At 39.5% G+C, this 19038-nt stretch overlaps 2 protein-coding genes and 1 long non-coding RNA gene across 5 annotated transcripts in view; 1 reads left to right on the top strand and 2 right to left on the bottom strand.

Moving 5' to 3' along the window:
* Positions 1-9536, bottom strand: part of CHP1 (calcineurin like EF-hand protein 1) — a 40522-nt gene extending 30986 nt beyond the window's left edge. The window contains exons 1-2 of one of the 2 annotated variants that reach the window (XM_079129031.1): positions 9419-9536; positions 8956-9057 (exon numbers count right to left, since the gene is read on the bottom strand). In XM_079129031.1, coding sequence (XP_078985157.1) covers positions 8956-9022 — 67 coding nt within the window. In that variant the 5' untranslated portion in view covers positions 9023-9057; positions 9419-9536. Of the gene's footprint in view, positions 1-8955; positions 9250-9418 lie in introns of those variants that run through there. The other variant, XM_079129030.1, reaches the window with a different exon arrangement.
* Positions 1063-6171, bottom strand: LOC306654967. Its single transcript, XR_013762141.1, has 2 exons — positions 2233-6171; positions 1063-2184 (listed from the first exon to the last, which is right to left on the bottom strand). It is a non-coding gene; the product is annotated as an uncharacterized lncRNA (long non-coding RNA).
* Positions 9537-9682: 146 nt separating the features above from the next.
* The window catches only part of EXD1 (exonuclease 3'-5' domain containing 1), a 46046-nt gene continuing 36690 nt past the window's right edge, over positions 9683-19038 (top strand). The window contains exon 1 of one of the 2 annotated variants that reach the window (XM_079129018.1): positions 9683-9885. The gene's annotated coding sequence lies outside the window, so the exon portion shown is untranslated. The remainder of the gene's footprint in view (positions 9886-19038) is intronic. The other variant, XM_079129017.1, reaches the window with a different exon arrangement.

Raw genomic sequence — 19038 nt, 5'->3', positions numbered from 1 at the left:
GTGATGGGAGAATAGAACAGAGAAGCAGAAAGAATCACTCCCATCCAGGGTAGAGCCAGCAGGGGTCCAGCCACTTAGGAAGCAGAGGCAGACTGTTGTGCCAGTCAGGCAGATGTGAAGAGTGCTAAGGGTCAGATAGACAGATTCTGATTCCATTCATAGCACCACTGCTTACCAGCAAGGGGTAAGTGAATGGGGCTGTGGTGAGCTGGTGAAAAGAAAGTGCTTGGCAAAGTGCCTGGAACTTGGTAAGCATTCCTGGTTAGCTATTATCATTACCATCCTGACACAGCCAGCCTGAAGGTACACTTTTATTGTTGCACTAATTACTCTCAACTTTCCTCCTGACTCTGCCAGTCACAACCTTTTTCTTTAGGAACCTGACCTGTTTACCCTGATCTGGGCTCAGGCGTCAAAGGCTGCTCTTGTACTAAAATTCCCTTTAGTTTAGCAAAGAAGTCAGTTAAAGAATTACTACTAAGTTCCCCAAAAGATTTTTTGAAAAAACAAAATTTCTTCACAGACACGACATTGCTATTTTCATTTCTATTATCCTTTATATACTTCATCTTGTTGTAATAGCTTACTTTTCATAGTTAATTCATAATTTTTCTATATTGCTTTGGAGTATTTCTTTTTTTGGACACTGAAGATTGAACCCAAGGGCGCTTAACCACTAAGCCACATCCCCACCCCTTTTTATTTCTTATTTTGAGACAGGGTCTTGCTAAGTTACTGAGGATGGCTTTGAACTTTAGATCCTCCAGACTCACTGGGATTACAGGCATGCACTACCATGCCCAATGCAGTACTTTTCAATAATGCATAATATTTAGTCCACTGGGGCTGGGGAGATAGCTCAGCTGGTAGAGTGCTTGCCTTGCAAGCACAAGGCCCTGAGTTCGATCCCCAGTACCGCAAAAAAAAAAAATTTAGTCTACTGGATCAGTTTTTAGTGTTGACTGTTATGTATTTCAGATTGCTTTTTTTTTTTTTTTTTGGGGGGGGGGGGACTTGGGATTGAACCCAGGGCATTTAACTACTGAGGTACATCCCCAGCCCTTTTTTTTTTTTTTTTTTAACTTTTATTTAGAGATAGGGTCTCATTGAGTTGCTTAGGGTCTTGCTAAATTGCTGAGGCTGGCTTTGAACTCACCATCTCCTGCCTCAGCTTCAAAAGCCATGGGATTACAGAGTCCAGCTCAGATTTCTTTAAGGAATTTTTTTTTTCCTTTCCTTTCTTTGGTACTAGGGATTGAACCCAGGAGGATTCTACCACTGACCTACACTTCCAACCCTCATTCCCCGCCTTTTTTAAAACAGGGTCTCTGAAGTTGCTTAAGGCCTCACTAAATTGCTAAGGCCAGCCTCAAACTTGCAATCCTCCTATATTAGCCTCTCAAGTCAGTGGGATCACAGGCATGTGCCAGGATGTATTTTAACTTTCATACTAGCTTTAATCCATGTACATGATAAAAATGCAAATAGAACAAAAATACACATTGGAAAATCTCCCTAACATCTCAGTTTTCCATTCTCCTACGCCATAGACAAACACTATTACCAGCTTCTTTTGAATCCTTCTAGAAACTATATATATATATATATATATATATATATATATATACATACAATTTTAAATTTGGAAAGAATTTTATGATCTAGTCCAACCCCTTCAACTAACAAAGGAACCATTACACTTCTTTCTAATCCAGATCATCTAATAGAACGGAATCCAGAAACCTCTTATAATTTTTAAAACTTACTAAGTACTGGTGTGGCATTACACCCCATGTTTTAGGGGGAAAAATCAGTTTATGGCTGCTTGAATACATAATATTTACCAACGTGTTCACAATAAATATGTATATAAGTAGCATCATGAAGCTGTTATTTCCAGGACAAAGTGGTTATATGGAAATAAGTCAATGGAGAAACACACAACCAAAAGTCAACTTCTAACATTACTTGTATGGTCATATCTGGACCTGTCTTCTCAATCTCTTTCTTTCTTTCTTTTTTTTTTTTTTTGGGAGGGGGGGTACTGTGAATTGAACTCAGGGGCACTCAACCACTAAGCCACATCCCCAGCCCTATTTTGTATTTATTTAGAGACAGGGTCTCATTGAATTGCTTAGTGCCTTGCTGAGGCTGGCTTTGAACTTGCCATCCTCGTGCCTCAGCCTCCTGAGCTGCTGGGATTATAATAGGCGTGTGCCATCATGCCCCAGCCTCCTGAGCTGCTGGGATTATAGGCGTGTGCCATCGTGCCCCAGTAACTTCTAAATTTCTGAACTAATGTTATGATATTGTTAAGGGAAAGCTATGTTGATTGGGGTATAGCTCAGTGGTAAAGTGCTTGCCTAGCATGCTTGAGAATCTAGGCTCAATCCCCAGCACTGTGGGCTGTGGGGGCAGGGAGAGCCTTGTTAACAAAAAGAAAAAATTTTCATCTAGGTGCTAAATTGATGACAAAGAGTAAAACTTCCAATATGCAAAACTCAGAACAACCTCATTCTACTTTAAAGGAGCTATACAATTCACATGCAGCTATACAAATGAAGGCAGGTGCTAAGCTAGCCAGACAGATGCCCAAAACCTGTACCACTCTTGATAACCCAAAGGTCCTCTCAGGAGTTGACAGTTACTCTCATACAAGTCTCTACATACAGGCATGTTTTGAGTGAAGCTGTATTCTTTATCAACAGGCAAATAATTCTTTTATATTTTAAAGATTATTTAAATATAAAAGAAGTATAATGGCTTATTTGTTAGTTGAAAGGGTTAGACTAGATCATAACATTCTTTCCAAATTTAAAATTGCATAAATCACTATTTAACGTGCTAACTTTCCTGACTACAGACCATTCTATTGTCACTGTTTTGTGCTCAGAATAGAAAAGTATTTTGCAGAGGTACAAAGCACCAAGGTGGAAAGGAGAGGGAAGAATTAAAGCGAAAAGGGAATAAGAAACATTATTTTACCATTTATCCTAAATCTTTTTTTTTTTTTTTTTTTTGGTGGGGGTGGGGGGCAGGTACCTGGGATTGAATTCAGGGGCACTCAACAACTGAGCCACATCCCCAGCCCTTTTCTGTATTTTATTTAGAGTCAGAGTCTCACTGAGTTGCTTAGCACCTTGCTTTTGCTGAGGCTGGCTTTGAACTCACCATTCTCCTGCCTCAGCCTCCTGAGCTGCTGGGATTACAGGCATGTGCCACAGTGCCTGGCTTAAAAGACATTTTATAAAACAAACAAAATCTACCTTCTTATAATTGGGGATATTTGAATATGGACTCAGTGGTAGATAATATTATAGAATTTGTTGTCAACTTTCTTCAGTGTGATAATTGTATTGCAGTTATGTTGGAAAAATCTCTTTTCTCAGGACATGAAGAAGTATTAAGGGATAAAGAGTTCCAGTAGCTGCAACTTTCAAACTATTCATCAAAAAACATAAATTGGTTGGTTGGGGTTGTGTTTCAGTGGTAGAGTACTTGCCTGGCATTATGTGATAACCTGGGTTTGATCCTCAGCACTGCATATAAATAAATAAATAAAGGTTCATCGATGACTTAAAAAAATATTTTAAAAACATAAATTGGAGTTGGAGTATAGCTTAGCAGTAGAGCATGTGTTTCAGCATGTATGCATGAGTGAGACCCTAGGTTCAAACCCCAGGAAAAAAAGAAAAAAAAAGAAAGAAAATACAGCAAATACAGTAAAATGTTAATAACTGCTGATTCAAATGGAATGCACATGGGTGTTCAGCATAGTATTCTTTTAACTTTTCTGTATATGTGAAAGTTTTCATCACAAAAAGTTGGGGGAAGAAAACTAAACTCTTGAAACATACAGATTCAGTTCACAGTAAATTTCCTTTCTCACTACAACCTAAGTTATCTATTCCCTCTTTTTCATAATAGTGTTTACTGCATGTAATGTATTTATCACTGTTTTGTAGTATAATATTTTAGATTTTTTTTTTCTCTTCTCCTAAACAGAGAACTCAGCTTATATCTTTGTAGCAGCTGCTGGGATCAAAAAAAAATTTTTTTTTTTTTTTTTTTTTTTTTTGTACTGGGAACTGAATTCAGGAGCACTTTACCACCGAGCTACATCCCCATTGCTTTTTATATTGTGAGACAAGGTTGAGGCTGGTCTCAAACTTGCCATCCTCCTGCCTCAGTCTCCTGAATCTCTGGGATTACAAGTGGTGCCCAGTGGGATCAATGGTCTTCTAAATGAGTAAATCTCTAAGTACTCTATGTTCTGCACCACCTTCCCCTACCACAAAATGTTTAGAGGGTCCATTAGAACCCTGTTTTCCAATACGACACGTGGTTTATTCTTACCCCTTTCTGTTAACAAATGAGAATAAAACTTTGAACTAGACCTAGTAAAGTACAAGCTTTACAAATTACTTAATTCAAAATCAGCTAAAGGTGTTTCTTATCCATGCATTTAGATTTCAGTAGAAAACAGAAGACATCAGGGTCTTCTGTAGTAATAAGACCTTTAAACACTATGGTGTGACAGGAGAGGACCATAAAGGGATCTTCCATTTGGAGGCAGTAGCAGCCAAAAGTTGAACTTCAGGAAATTGTTCTCAAGCAATTGCTTTTGCCAGACTTGTGTTCTTTGTTGAACTACAGAGAAACCCACACCCTTCATATCATCACTACACCCTTTCAAACAAACAAAACCTCACCAGCCTGTACCACTTACTTCCTAAACCTGTTCAACACCCTTCCTATTATCACATGACACACCAGAAGGTACAGACTAAAAATAAATCAATCTGCTTCCATCACTATTAAGTTGGCATAAACTGTTTCTCATAGTTAAGGTTTTAAGTAATTCACAACCAGGTTATTCCTAGTTTAGAGAACTAAGGGTGGAGACTATACAAACTCTGAAGACTCTGCTCCAATTACTTCTTTTATTCAATTAAGCTTTAAAAATTTTTTTTGTTATCGATGGACCTTTTATTTATATGTGGTGCTGAGGATCAAACCCAGTGCCTCACACATACTAAGTAAGCGCTCTTCCACTGACCCACAATACCAGACCTCAACTGAGCTTTAATTTATAAAAATACAGACATGTGAAAGAAGGTAGTAGAACAAAGATGATCTAGGAAATGTTTGCTATCAACACAAAATATTTTTTGTTTTTTCTTAAACTGTTAGAAACAGCAAGATTTTTATTCTTTGAGTTTTACTTGTTTAGAATTGGCAAAAATCTGTACTTAATCCATAATCCAATGACCACTGAAAATAAGCAAAAAAGTTACTTTTATATTTTATAATTATATAAAATTACATAGCCCTAGACATATTTTTGCACATGTGTGTTTGAGACAGGGTCTTGCTATATTGCCCAAGCTGGCCTTGAACTCCTGGGTTCAAGTAATCCTGTCTTAGCCTCCCAAGGAGGGTAGGATATGCAAATAGTATTTTCCTAGGGTTTAAATAAATTTTCCATTTATCTAGGGTTCAAAATAATGAAAGCTAACACTTACAGTAATGGCACTTATTACATCAGACTACTCTAAATAATTTACCTAATTTATTTCACTTACCAGCATATGTATCCTATAAAACAGGTACTATTATTATTCTCATCTTGCAGATGAGGCTCATAGGTAATTCTTTTCATTCATTTATTTATTTATTTAGCTGTACTAGGAGTTGAACCCAGGGGCTTCATGCATGCTAGATAAGAACTTTATTCCTGACCTATGTTCCCAGCCCTTTTTAAATTTTGAGACAGGGTTCTTGCTAAATTGCCCAAACTGGCCTTGAACTTGAGATCCTCCTGCCTCAGCCTCCTTGGGCATGTGCCACCACTCTCTGCTCACAGGTAATTCTTACCTAGAATTGATTTTCCAAATATTTAGTGGCTAAATTTCAAATACCAGCTAAACTAGTCATGTGAATTCTAATCAATGTAAATTTGCCAAAAAAAGTTTAAATCTAACCAATTCCAATGCAAAGATTTCATATTAGATATAAAGTCAGTTTTTTAAATTGTGATATATTTTATTACTGGCAAAGGGAGTAGTAAAATGTCTTGTACTTTATAAATTTTTCTGATTAATAGTTCCCCAAATTCTCTCTCAACAAGAGGCAGATGAGATGGGCCCAGTGTTGCACGCTTGTAATCCCAGCAGCAATTTAGCGAGACTCTAAGCAACTCATCAAGACCCTGTCTCTAAATAAAAAATAAAAAGGGCTGGGGATGTGGCTCAGTGGTTAAGAGTTCGTAGGTTCAATTCTTGTTTTAAAAAAAAAAGAGGCAGATGAAATAGGACAAATTTTTACCCCTTAACCCTCCAGGTATCTGTTGTTTGTAATTCTTCTATACCTTTGCATCATGCGAAAATTACTATTTTAAAAAACAACTCTGCTGATGAGCAGTAACTAGAATAACTGATGACTTACCTCCTAGGGTAGAGAAATTACTTTGTAACAGGCTGGTGGATATCGCTCCTGGACGCCACCCAAAATGCCCTAGGTTAATTTATCCATATCTAATCCATTCAGGCTTGCCTCAAGGCCCAATTTCTATTCTCCACAAGGTCTGCTCACAAAGACTGTCTTTTCCCTGAGTTCTGAAGGTGGGTGTCACATAATTTCAACTTCCTTATGTCACAATGCTAATCTTTTTGGGGGCTTATAGCGTCTACCAGATTGTGGGTGTCTTTGTTACCATTTTCTCTGAATATCTAGCATAACACTGAACACAGATACTGCAAAAATTCAGCAAGCAATTTTTTCACTAGGTTTATTGGTTTAGTACAAACATTACACTGACTTTGGTTGAGAATCTCTCTCCTAGGGCTAGGTACAGTGATGCATACCTGTAATCCCAGCAACTTCGGAGGCTGAGTCAGGAGGATCACAAGTTCAAAGCCAGACTCAGCAACTTAGATAGACCCTGTCTCAAAATAAGAAATAAAAAGGGCTGGGGATGGGCTAGGGTTGTGGTTCAGTGGTAGAACAACTTGCCTAGCAGGTGTGAGGTACTGGGTTCAAGACTCAGCATCACATAAAAAAATAAATGAAATAAAAGGTATTGTGTCCATCTACAACTGAAGATATATTTTAAAAGGGGGGCTGAGGATGTGACTAAGTGTTAAGAACCCCTGGGTTCGATCCCTGGTTAAAAAAAAAAAAAAAAGATAATCTCCCTCATGCTTGAGTCACTCTTCAGCAACTGGAAAACAGTTCTTCCAAGGTAGTTAAATGTTTGTCCCCAAGTCACATGGTAAAATAACCCAGAGATCTTTAGCAATCCAGGCCCTTTTCATTTGGTCAAATGTAAATAAACGAGAATGGGATTAGTGCTCCCTTCATTCTGCAGCAAAAATAGTTTTTCCCATCCTGAGTATGGTTAACACTTCCTTATTATGTGACACTTTAAGTACAAATGCTTTAATTTGGGTGTCATCCTAGACCTAAAGTAGTCATTATAGTTACAAGTATGGCTAGAGGTCATGGCCACAAAATGTAATAAAATGCTTGCTGAATCCAAAATGCCAACATTTCTACTCCTGAAGTGAGAATAAGTCATAAAATGACTATAAAGTCAAATGGCCAAACTACTGCAAATTGTAAATAGTTAACCACTTCTGTCATTCATTCAAAATTGTGAAAAGGATTGCCTTGGTAGGTAGTAAGGTCATCATGGTTAAAAAAAATCTTTATGGAGAGGCTTAACGGCCATATGTTAGAGGATGATGAAGGAAGCAAACCAATTTGATAAGATATGAGGCTAGATAAACATCTCTTCCAACTTGAAGATTCTAAAAAAGTTGAACTTGTCAGAAAGCATAGGACAGTTTTTAATTTCCCCCAGACTACCACTGCCTCAGTAACTGTAGTTCCCCAAGTACCATTCAGTATTATCTGCCTGCAGGTCACAAAATCACTTATTAGTCATCGTCAAAGACAAGTATCCCAAAAGACAACTTACATAACTTATAACTCAACAAGAGTTATAAAGAATGACAGAAAATATCATATGCAGCAATACAACTGTACCATAATTGCATTATCAAGAGCTATTCAAATACACTATGATGTTTTACAGAGCTTCTAAATTCCTTATACCCTGTTGCTCCTTTGTTTAGGTTAATGGAGAAGAGACTGGACTATTTAAAAACCGGTTCCTAGTACAAACTCACACTGAGATATTTGGAATGTTTCCAATTTCAATAGCCACTGTGAAACGAATCAATATATACATGAAATTAGGACAGCAAACAACCTCAGTTTAAGTTTAAAAACAAAAAACAAAAAAAAAAAAAACTGATGGTCATCCATGTTTTTCTTCCGAAAGTTCAGATTGAAAGACACCTCACGCTCTCAGACCCCTGACAATTTTTAAGTCTACAGTCACCCAGTAACATCTTCCAAAGCCTTATGCGGTGCTGCTTTCTGAGTTTATGTTTCCAACTTGTGGTGTGTGAATTTGTTTGTGATTTCCCCACAGATGTCAGCGGCTATAGGTCCTTGCCCAGAAACGTCACAGGAACAGATTACGTTTTCTAGAGGATCCATTCAAAGTTCCTGAATTTGCCTAAGCTACTGTTCAAAATGCCTTTTTATAGGGAAGGTTGATTCAAGGGAAGATAAAGGAAGGGAATTCGGGGACTTTCATGGTCAAGGAGGGAGGAAAGAGGGGTGTCCGCGCTCTAGGGGTGATCGAGACTCCCGCTTTTGAGGGAAAGGACAACCCCACAAAAGCCAAGCCACACTCCGGGAAGCTACAGCTGGACAAACAGATCCTCCAGCCCTCGTTCCCCCGAAGCGCCAATGCTAGACTCTGCCCAGGACCCCCTCCCCAAACTCACAGCACCCCAGATCCAGACCTCAGTGACAACCGCCCTCGGTCTTGAGGCCAGCGGGAGGCGCCGGGCCGGCTTCCCACCCCCAATCTGAACTCACAGCCGGTCTCCTTCTTGATCTCCTCGAGCTCTTCATCCCGCAGTAACGTGGAGGCCCGAGACCCCATCGCTGTGCCGGGAGCTCCTCCGGGAGCGGCGGCGCCTGAAGCAAAGGCAATGGAAGGGAGGGTGGGAGGGAAGAAAGGGCTAGGGGTCAAGAAGGGAGAGGGCAGTGTTTCTACTGCGGACCCGGGAGGGAACCCAGGGGTAGAGCGCGGAGAAGGGCGGCCCGGAAGACCAGCCAATGAAGAGCGAGGCCGCGCCCAGCACCCGAGACGACGTCGGCGCTAGGAGTTCCAGCCCCCGAATGAATCAGCCCAGCGCCAGCTCCTGCCGGGCTAGAGACAGACCCCGCCCCCGGAACCGCGGCTGCCACCGGGCTTAAAGGGGCGATGCCACTGAGGCGCTGGCAGCCTCAATTAAAGGGGCAACTCCACCAACCCACCGTTTTTCAACAAACTAACCTGAGGCAGGCCGACAGTGCAGCCAAACGGTTTTTCACAGACTCTTAACACCAGGAATCTCACCTTACAGGGTGTTGGGCTTGCAGAAAAAAGTGATAAAAATAGACAAAATTTTCGTAGAGGAGCCCTAGGGTGTGTCCCGTGGGAACTGCATGCTGGGAGTCATACTTCGTCTTTCCCGAGAGGCTCTCTCTCCGCCCAGCCGCATGAGGGCGCTGGGGAGCCGGCCTCGGGCGGCGCGTCAATTGGCTCTTCGGGAAACCGCGCCTCGGTGTTCTGCCCGGCGGGCGTCGGCCGTGCGGTTTGGGTGCCCGACATTGAGAGATTTTCTATAGTTTACTTCGGGACTGTGCTTTGGCAACCGCCACTCAGGGATTTGAAGTGCCCCGAAATTTCTTCTTTAACAGAGGTCCCTCTTTTATTTCTAGATTGAAGTTCAAGGAACTCACCACTTGGCTGAAATTAAGGTCCGAATTTCCCAAATTTCTTCGGTGAGGTGGGGAACCTACAGATGGAGGAGTGGATTCCTAGCTTAAACCACCGTTTATTTGAAGTTCTTTGTCTTGTAAATGAGAAATTTTGCATTTTATTCTTAATTCATATTCTTGTTTGATAAAGTTGAAAGCCACTTATTAATTTAGTATACATCCTCAAGAGAACGAGTAATTTTCCTGTGGCTTCAACTTCCTTGCCCCCTCACTTCTATTCAAAACCTCACTTCTGTTTGAGATATGGAAGAATCAAGTTCTGATCACTCTCACTTAGTACCTAATGAGTAGGGTACTACTTTAGCAAACTTTCCCAGATCAACTTAGGTTAAACTTCACCTAAGGCTTAGGCTGAGGCCCCAAAAGTTCCTTACAGGCTTAGGTTCTAGTCTCACCCTGTTGTTTTTCATGATTGATTTGCTCTTGTCGAACCTGGTGAGGTTGGCTCTCATTATGCAGGCAGTAATATTTTAGTTACCTACCTAAAGAAAACGGGGGTGGGGCAGGGGGGAGCTGCTTTTTATCTTGTAAATATCGGTTTGTTAGGAAAATACTGATGTCAGCCACATGAATGCCCATTTCTCATTCTGCCTTGAAGCCTATCTTTGGATCCTGACCTTTTTCCTTCCTAATTTTGAACCTTACCATTTGCAGCTGTCTTTAAACGAACCATACTTTGCTTGGTGTTAACACTTTATTTTTTTCTTCAACTTTCTTTTCGGGTTAGGAAGGTACAGGAATCGAACCCAGAGCATTTTGCCATTAAACTACATCCCGACCTTTTTTTGGGGGGGCGGCGGGGGGACACAGGGTCTGGCTAACTTTCTGAGATTAGTCTGGAACTTTCAATCATCCTGCTTCAGCTGGAATCACAGGCATGCACCACCACACCCCACTCGAACATTTGTTTTCCAAGCATTTCACAAACTTCTTTCTTGAGTATCTTTTAAAATACAAATTTACTTTTGCATCTATAAATGTTGCCTCCATAAAAGCTTGTCAAGGTTTTCTCTTCCTCCTTCGTTTTTGCAAAAAGTCCTCTTTTGCTGTTGGTTAACCTGAACAAGGAATGATTTTTCTCAGGCTCTCTAATGACTCGTTTTATGCTCTTTCTAGATACATAACACTTGGTCTTACTTTAAATTTTTTTTTTTTTTTTTTAGTTGTAGATGGACACAATATCTTTATTTTCTTTCTTTTTTTTTTTTTTTTTTTTAATGTGATGCTGAGGATTGAACCCAGTACCTCACACATGCTAGGTACTGACAAGCACTCTGCCACTGAGCTACAACCCCAGATCTTCGTCTTACTTTTGACCACAAATATCTTCCAGTAGGGGACTGGTTTTAGTTTTAGGTTGTGTTATCTTCTATCTTTGTGACTTTGGGCAGATTTCTTAAAATCTCTAAGCCTCTTTCTTCTCATCTGTAATTTAGATTGTGGTTATTACAAGTATCAAATAATGCTTGTGAAAGCACTTGACCCTAAAATCTAAAAATGGTTATTTATGTGACTACAAATGCTATGTAAATATTCATCTTTCTAGGCTCTAGTTATTTCATTACTGTTTTATAGAGTAAATTGCAAAATTCTCTGCATTTTCCCAATGTGGCAAAGACAAGCAACTTTTATTATTATTTGTTTTTGTTATTGGAATTATTATTTTTGGTACTGTTAGCACAACACACATGATGAAGGCAGGAGATGGGAAGCAACCTCGGATCAGCAAGCTTTTGCTTATTCAGTAGTCATTAGTGGAGTCAATTGGTCGAACACCTGGCATGGCTCATTTTCAGGGCAGAAAAATGGTGGCAGGGTAAAGCAAGGGTCTGGGTTATAGGCTTCAGTTAGTGTGGGACTGGAGGATAATTGCCTGGTGGTCATTGTAGTAGGGTCCACTGATCCCATTAGGGTGGGACAAGAATGAGAATAGGGAATATCCTGGGCTTTATTGTATTGGGGTCAACTGACCCATTAGGGTGGGGGGGTCACTCTGGCTGAGGCCTGGGATTTTAAATGACAAAAGCTTTAAATTTTACCCCAACAAGGCCAATAGGGGAAGAGCTGCAGATAGGGAAAATGTCCTTGAAGTTATTCTCTATATCCTTCATTCCAGACTCTGAAAGGGGATAATGATTTGGATGAATTGCAGGGTCAATATTAAATCTGGCTGCTTCCTGCTAAGAAGGGACAAAGTAGGGGGACCGCCTCCTTTCAGAATTTGGGAAGAGAACATGGAGACACTGCTGGTTGAGGCTGAAGAAGGGTATATGTGGGAGGAGTCCTCGAGAATACCGTGAGTGAAGTCCTCCTTTTCAAAAAGTCAGGGGATGGGTGTGGGAGGAGATGTATCCTGAGAGGTAGCTTGTGTTTGGCAGGTCACCTCCCTAAGAAACCTTTTCTTGGAACCATATTTTCCTGATGTTTTAATCATTCTGTCCTGCTTGACAGATTATGCAAAACAAGAACAGAGATAACACTATGGTTATAGCTACTAATCCAGCTACATGTATAGGAAAGTATTTAAAAGGTTTAAGGGAAGAGAGTCCTTCAGCCAATTTGCTCCAAATCTCTTCATTGTTAAAAGCAGGTGCCCTTGAATCAACCATGGCCAGAACCTGAGATTATAATTTCAATACATCCATAGAAACATTATGAAAAGGATTAAGTCCTATTAGGTGAATATATACACTTTGCCATTGAATCTCATCATTATACAGAACTGTTGTAACACAAAATCAGGTAATGTTATAAGAACATTGAAGTCTCTGATCCCATCAAAAATCTTGTACTTGTTCTCTTAGCCATATAACAGAATCTTTTAGTTAAATTTTGCTTAAATTTTCCTCATCAATATGTACTTGAGTTTTCCAGGTCTCAGTAAAATTCTTTTGAAATTGCTAAATGTAGATGGAGAAGAAATTATCCTAGCTGAGATATCAAAGCCAGTTATTAGCCCTCAGATAAAATATTTAGCACTTTTACAAAGAGTCAGGTGACTACTGGTCTTTTGAGAATCCTACGTTTGTCCTGAATTTTGCCACGTAGTTTGATTGACACATTTTTGTAGCACAGTTCTCATATTTAACATAACATATTTCTTGAGACATATTGTACTTGAAACAGGGACAATAAAACAGGGATTTAATGCATATGCTGTGAGATAGAATTCCATATGAAAGGAAATATTAAGATGGGTAACATTTTTAAATTTTATATTGAAAATCACCGTTTCAGATCCAAAAAGTCTCCTGAGTCGGATCTATTTTCCATATTCTGGGTGGTACTGGAGTTTAACCTTTGACTATTACCACTCCCAGTTGGTTGACATGGAAAGAGCACTCTTCCTTGATTTTGCAGGATGACAGATGCCTGGAAGTTCAATTGATTTTTTTAAAGTCAGTATTAAATCAGTGATCTATTGGATACCTGCAATAACCTGTGCTGACAATTTTATAGTGAACACAGGTTCCTAATCCTGCTGCTCCTGTGCCAATCCCGATGGATGTTTTTAGCCCTGTGAGTAAAGGAATAATTCGGGGGCTCTCCTACATCTGATGTGTGCTGTTATTGGAATGGGTAGGCTTTGGTTGTAAGGTAAATTGTCAGTTTTAGGAGTAAGGGAGATAAGGTCAGAGGTTAGTCTAATTTTGGTAGGCAGGGATAATTATGAGCCTTGCAAAGGAAAAAACTTCAGAATTTGGGGGGGCATCAGGGCTGTGGGATTGACACAAGTGTGCATCTAAGTTCTATTAAAAGAATTATTGTTTTTCTTTTTAAATGTCCAGGTATGACTATTTTGGTTATAACTATTTGCTAGGTGTTCAAGATTAAGCTGGTCAAATTGACCTTGTTCCTATATGCTGTTAAAGTTAGCTGAGTTCCCATAGGGGTCACTCTTGGGGAACTTGAGAGCAACTTCTTAGCTCTTTTAGTGCCATCAGCTAGGTAGGGTCTCCTTGATGAAGTCACTTCCCAAGGAAGCATCAGGGATGTCTCCCTTCTCCAATGACCCTCCTCTTTGCAGCAGGTGCACTGATTGACTTTTTGTTCTCTAGTGGTGTCATTAATCTCCCTGATTGGGAGGTCATGTGGCCCAGAGTTGTAAAGCTCCCTAGAGGAGTTCTTTTGTTCCCTGGGTTTAGGCTGACTCAGAGGGGCAGGAGCAAAATATTGGTTTTTCTTGGCCCAGTTTTTTAGCCTGAAACTTTAAGCCTTGGCCTTAAACATCCAGCAAGCCAATCTCACCAGTCTTAAAGTAAGAGAACTGGGCTTTAACTTTAATATCTATAACCTTACAATCATTTACCCCTTTTATTTAATTGGGGTCTGTATTAGTACTAAAAGTGAGCCTTATATCCTATCTGTCCTGTAGTTGACAGCTTATTATCTTAAATTAATTTGTTCTTAAAGTAGTACTTCTGTAAAACATTAACAGGCAACAGCTGTAGAGTTTTACAAGGAAAATATAAAATGAAATTAACAAGAGTAAAATCCTATTCAGTTTCTGTAATAGCTATCTTGAATTTTGGCTGAGTTATACATTATATGCCCTGTTTGAGATCACAGTGAACTTTATAACAAAAATCAGTCTTTTGAACACAACTTTAAATGAGCTAAAGTCTGGCTTATTTTGGAGCCATTCTAACATGCAGGAAGTTGGGAGGCAGAGACTTATCTCAGGTAAGGAGGGCTCTTTACAAATCTTAGGTAAGTTGTTACAGTTCTGAAGCTGATCTTTGCCTCTTTCTTAAATAATCATATTTTAAAAGTTTACATATATTTTTTCCTGAGTCTAAATGAATGTTAACACAATAAAACATTACATTTAAAACATGAGTCAAAGGCTGAGAGAGCTTTTAACTTTCCTTTTGTGTGGAAAAATGGCAAAATTCTTTCATGTCTCACAATATTAACCTTCATAAACAGATTAGGCTTTCATTGTCTTTTAGATATACTTTTACACATTTATCCCAGGATAAAAAGCAACATAAGATTTAGGTTCAGTTCAAAACATTAAATGATGTAAATAAATCCCCAATGAAATTTGTTAGTCTTGTAAGTCTAAAATTACCATCACAAACAACTTTGGTCTGGAGAACATCAGCTTAGTAAAAATGTCCTTTTAACCTCCCTGTTTTAAAGACTTGTATACCTGGAGGATATCAACATATTTAGTATGCTATACTGATGTTTTTATAGTAACCAAGTTTAGCTTTTATAGGAAAATTTAGACTCTGTAATGTAGTATAATACTCAAAAATAATGGTTGTTGGGCTGGGGAGATAGCTCAGTCAGTAGAGTGCTTGCCTTGCAAGCACAAGGCCCTGGGTTCAATCCCCAGCACCGCAAAAAAAAAGAAAAAAAAGGTTGTTGCAGTGTAATTAGGGTTGTATAGATCTTAATTCCTTTAAGACTAGTTGCTTTAAAGAATAAAACCTAACAATGTTAAGAGTAAGTTAATGTTTTACAAAATCCTTGTCAGGTTAACATATAGATTAAACCTTGGTTTTATCTCAGAACATTAGTATTTGACCTTAAGGAAAAACCCTAAATAGCTTTAACTGATTGTTCATGTACATATAACCAACTTAGTTACACATGAACTTGTTGAAATTTGCCTTTTACTTGCATAGATCCTCATGTTTATTTCATCACCCAAAGATTTTCTTACCCATAAACATTTTTCTTTCTACTAAATATTTCTATACCTAGAATGAAAATATTCTCTTTGCTATCTACTGACCTCAAGTACTTAGTATCACATCTGCTTGTTTACTAATTCATGAAAACACAAATACTTGAGCAATTTCAAGTATATCACCCCATGGAATTCAAGAAGTTAAGAGTACTTGATATTATATTTAACAGCATTTTAATTTTGCAAATTAATCAGATGTCTTTAACGAACACATTTACGATTATGTACATGTCAAATCTAATATACTTACTGACTGTAAGAATCAAGGTATCAGACAAGTGTACCGAATATCATTCACTTAATAACTTTAAAGATACCCTTTACTTGCATTTGTTTACCCAGTTTAAACTGAACCTTTTAAATCACGTGAATTGAAGGTATTTGGATCCATATTTTTAAATTTTAGCTTATGAGCTTTCTGTATGTTGGTTTTCATACACAAACATGTAGACAAGACAAACACAAAACAAGCAAAGGCCTTATAACTTTTTAAAACCTATTAGTTTAAGAACCGACCCTTGCAAATTGGCCTCTGAACACCTTTATAGTTGGATAAGATAGGTCTGATCAGAAATTTTAAGTTAGGAGTGCACAATCAAAATCATGATCTCAAAAATACAAAATTTAAAAAACAATCCTAGAAAAAATGATATGGTCATTAATTATTATAGTAAAGAAGCATGAGAGAATGAGAAAGAGAGAGAAAAGGAGTGAGAGGGGGGGAACCCTGAAGTCATTTCTCTGTGTTGCAGTCAAGGAAAAGTTAAAGGCACACATTTTTCTTTAGTTTTAGGCCCCCTATTGAGTCTTCCTTTTGCATTCCAACGCAAGTTTCAGGGTAGTCTGGCTAGGGAAATTGCTTTAAAGGATTTTATAGCTCTTTTTTTCCAGTTGGTAATAAGGTCAGGTTTGGATGCAGAAAATTATGAAACATTATCTCCCATTACTTTTGAGGATGAGGACTGAGACATGCCACTGGCTGTTGGGCTTGATTAGGGTCATTTTTCCTCTCAGTGACAAACAGGTTAAATTTTTCTCCATAGGTAAGTTGAGGGTAGGGACTTGAAATAAGGCTCCTTTCTACATGGTTTTGGGCTGGGACCTCACTTGGAATGGAGGATACTAATTAGCCTTTTGATAACTATTTTAACGGGGGACAGTTACCAGCTAGTTGTGCTCTTAAAATTTCTTCAGCAGGGAATTATTTACCTGCTCCTTGGTTATTTACCATCCCTGTTATCTGGGGCTGGTATTAGGGGACTTAGGAAGCTGGCTACACTGAGGGGAGGGTCATTTTTCCCTGGGAACAGTTCATCTTCCAGTGTCCCCGCTGCCCATGTCTGGGACACGGTTTGGTGGTGGGGGGTGGGAGTTGAATTTTGACAAGCTCTTGCCTAATGTCAAGTTTTTCCACATAGGGTGGAAATAGGGTCCAGGAGATGTCTGGTGGGGCCACAAGCATCGGTGGCTTTTTTAGGCCTATGGATGGCTGAAGCTAGGAACTGATGTTTAATTTTAAGATGCTTTTTCTTCTCCTGTTTGGTTTTGTCTTCCCTACTGTTAAAGATCTTGAAAGCAGAATCTAGAAATTGCTTCTGGGAAGACTTCACATCCTTCCCTAACTGTTTAAGTTTTTATGGGTATCAGGTGCAGACCCATGATAATTAGACAGGGAGAAAGTACCAGAAGGTATGTAAAGTTCTAGGGTGATATATTTGGTAATTGAGTGAAAGAAAAAGAAAGCTTGGAGGTAGAGAACCTCAGACAACCTTGCCATTCTGTAAATTTTAGACAATTTTGCTAATCTGTAATAGGTAATTTTAAATTTTGGAGAATTTCTTGATCAAAGGTTTTTTTTTTTTTTTTTTTTTTTTTTTTTTTTTGTGGGGCATTGGTACAGACTATCTCAATTGTATTGTGACCAAATTTGTGTGCTGAGCCTAATGAGACATTTAATTTCGAGGTCATTTTGGGAGTAGAGGGGTCTTGACAATTGGTAGAGAGACAGCTTAAGGAGGTGTCTCTGGGAACTGATTGGCTAGTTCCCATATGGGGAGAGGTTCAATAGAAGTTGACAGCTGAGGGAAGAGAGTCCTCTGCACTCTTTATGTCACCAGTGTGCTAGTCCTGGACTGAACTTTTCCAATGGGGATTGGAGAAACATCTTTCCCTCAATCTCAGTGGTAAGGAACAGGGTCCTGATTAGCCTAAGGGCAAGGTATCTACTTAGTAGAGACTGAAGGAATGGGGTCTTACCTCTCTGAAGAGAGAAGGCTGGTGGTGGATACAGAAGCAAGGAGATCGCTGATCCAGAGGTTTGCTGGGTTTGTGAGGGAGTTGGGGGCGGGAGTAGAAGTAGGCCTCCTTTAATGTTAACAAAGGATTGGGTACAAATCCTTTTTTGCTGTTGATGCGCATAAAACCACAAGGGTTTAGCAGGTGGTTGATAGTTGGTAGCCCTGAGAGTTGTCAGTGACAGGTTTTAGACTCAAAACCTTCATGCAACACTAGGGAGTTGCCCCAGTCAGATGCTTTCAGTTGCTCTGAGCCTTCACCTAACACTCACCAAACTTCTTCCACATAAAGTGAACGGCAGAGGTATGGAGGGCCTATGTTCTATGGGGTGGGGAAATGCAGTCAGTTTAGGGATTCAGCCATTGCTGCATGAGCTGTGGGTGTGGGTTCCCTGACCTCAGAGATCCTTGTGGGTGTTGGGCACTCAGTGGTCATTTCCCAGGTCCCATTGGTCGTTTAACTTAACTGCAGGGGAAGGAGAAGTGTTTGGGGGATGGGGGAGGATTAATTTCACCATACTTTGATCACAAATGATGCAAACATGATGAAGGCGGGTGAAGCAAACTTCAGATCAGCAAGCTTTCTTTATTCAATTGTCAGTGGCAGAGTCCATTGGCATGGCTCATTTTAAGGGCAGAAAATGGCAGCAGCTGAAGCAAGGGTCTGGGTTATATAGGCTTCATTTAGGATGGGACTGGAGGGTAATTCCTGGGGTTCATTGTATTGGGGTCTGCTGATCTCTTAGGGTGGGACAGGAGTGTGAATAGGGATTTTCCTGAGGCTTATTGCATTGGGGTCAGCTAACCCATTAGGGTGTGGGGGGGTGTCTGGTGCAAGTTCGTTTGTGTTCTTTACTCTGGCTGAGCCTGGGATTTTAAATGACAAAAGCCTTAATTTTACCCCAGACAAGGCAGATGGGGGAAGAGCTGCAGATAGGGAAAATGTCCTTGGATTTATTCCCCATATCCTTCAAGTGTGGGGACACGTAACTATTGAGCTATAACCCCAGTCCTATTTTTTTTTTTTTTTTTTTTTTTAGACAGGGTCTGTATAAATTACTGCCTATGGCTAGTTACATGCCTATGCTACCACACCCAGCTATAAGCAGCTTTTGTAGTACAACAAACATTTATCTA

Source organism: Sciurus vulgaris, assembly GCF_902686455.1.
Source record: "Sciurus vulgaris genome assembly, chromosome: 2".
In the NCBI taxonomy this organism is placed as follows: domain Eukaryota; kingdom Metazoa; phylum Chordata; class Mammalia; order Rodentia; family Sciuridae; genus Sciurus; species Sciurus vulgaris.
Note: the sequence above shows the minus strand (reverse complement) of the source record. Positions and strands in the feature narration are given on the sequence as shown.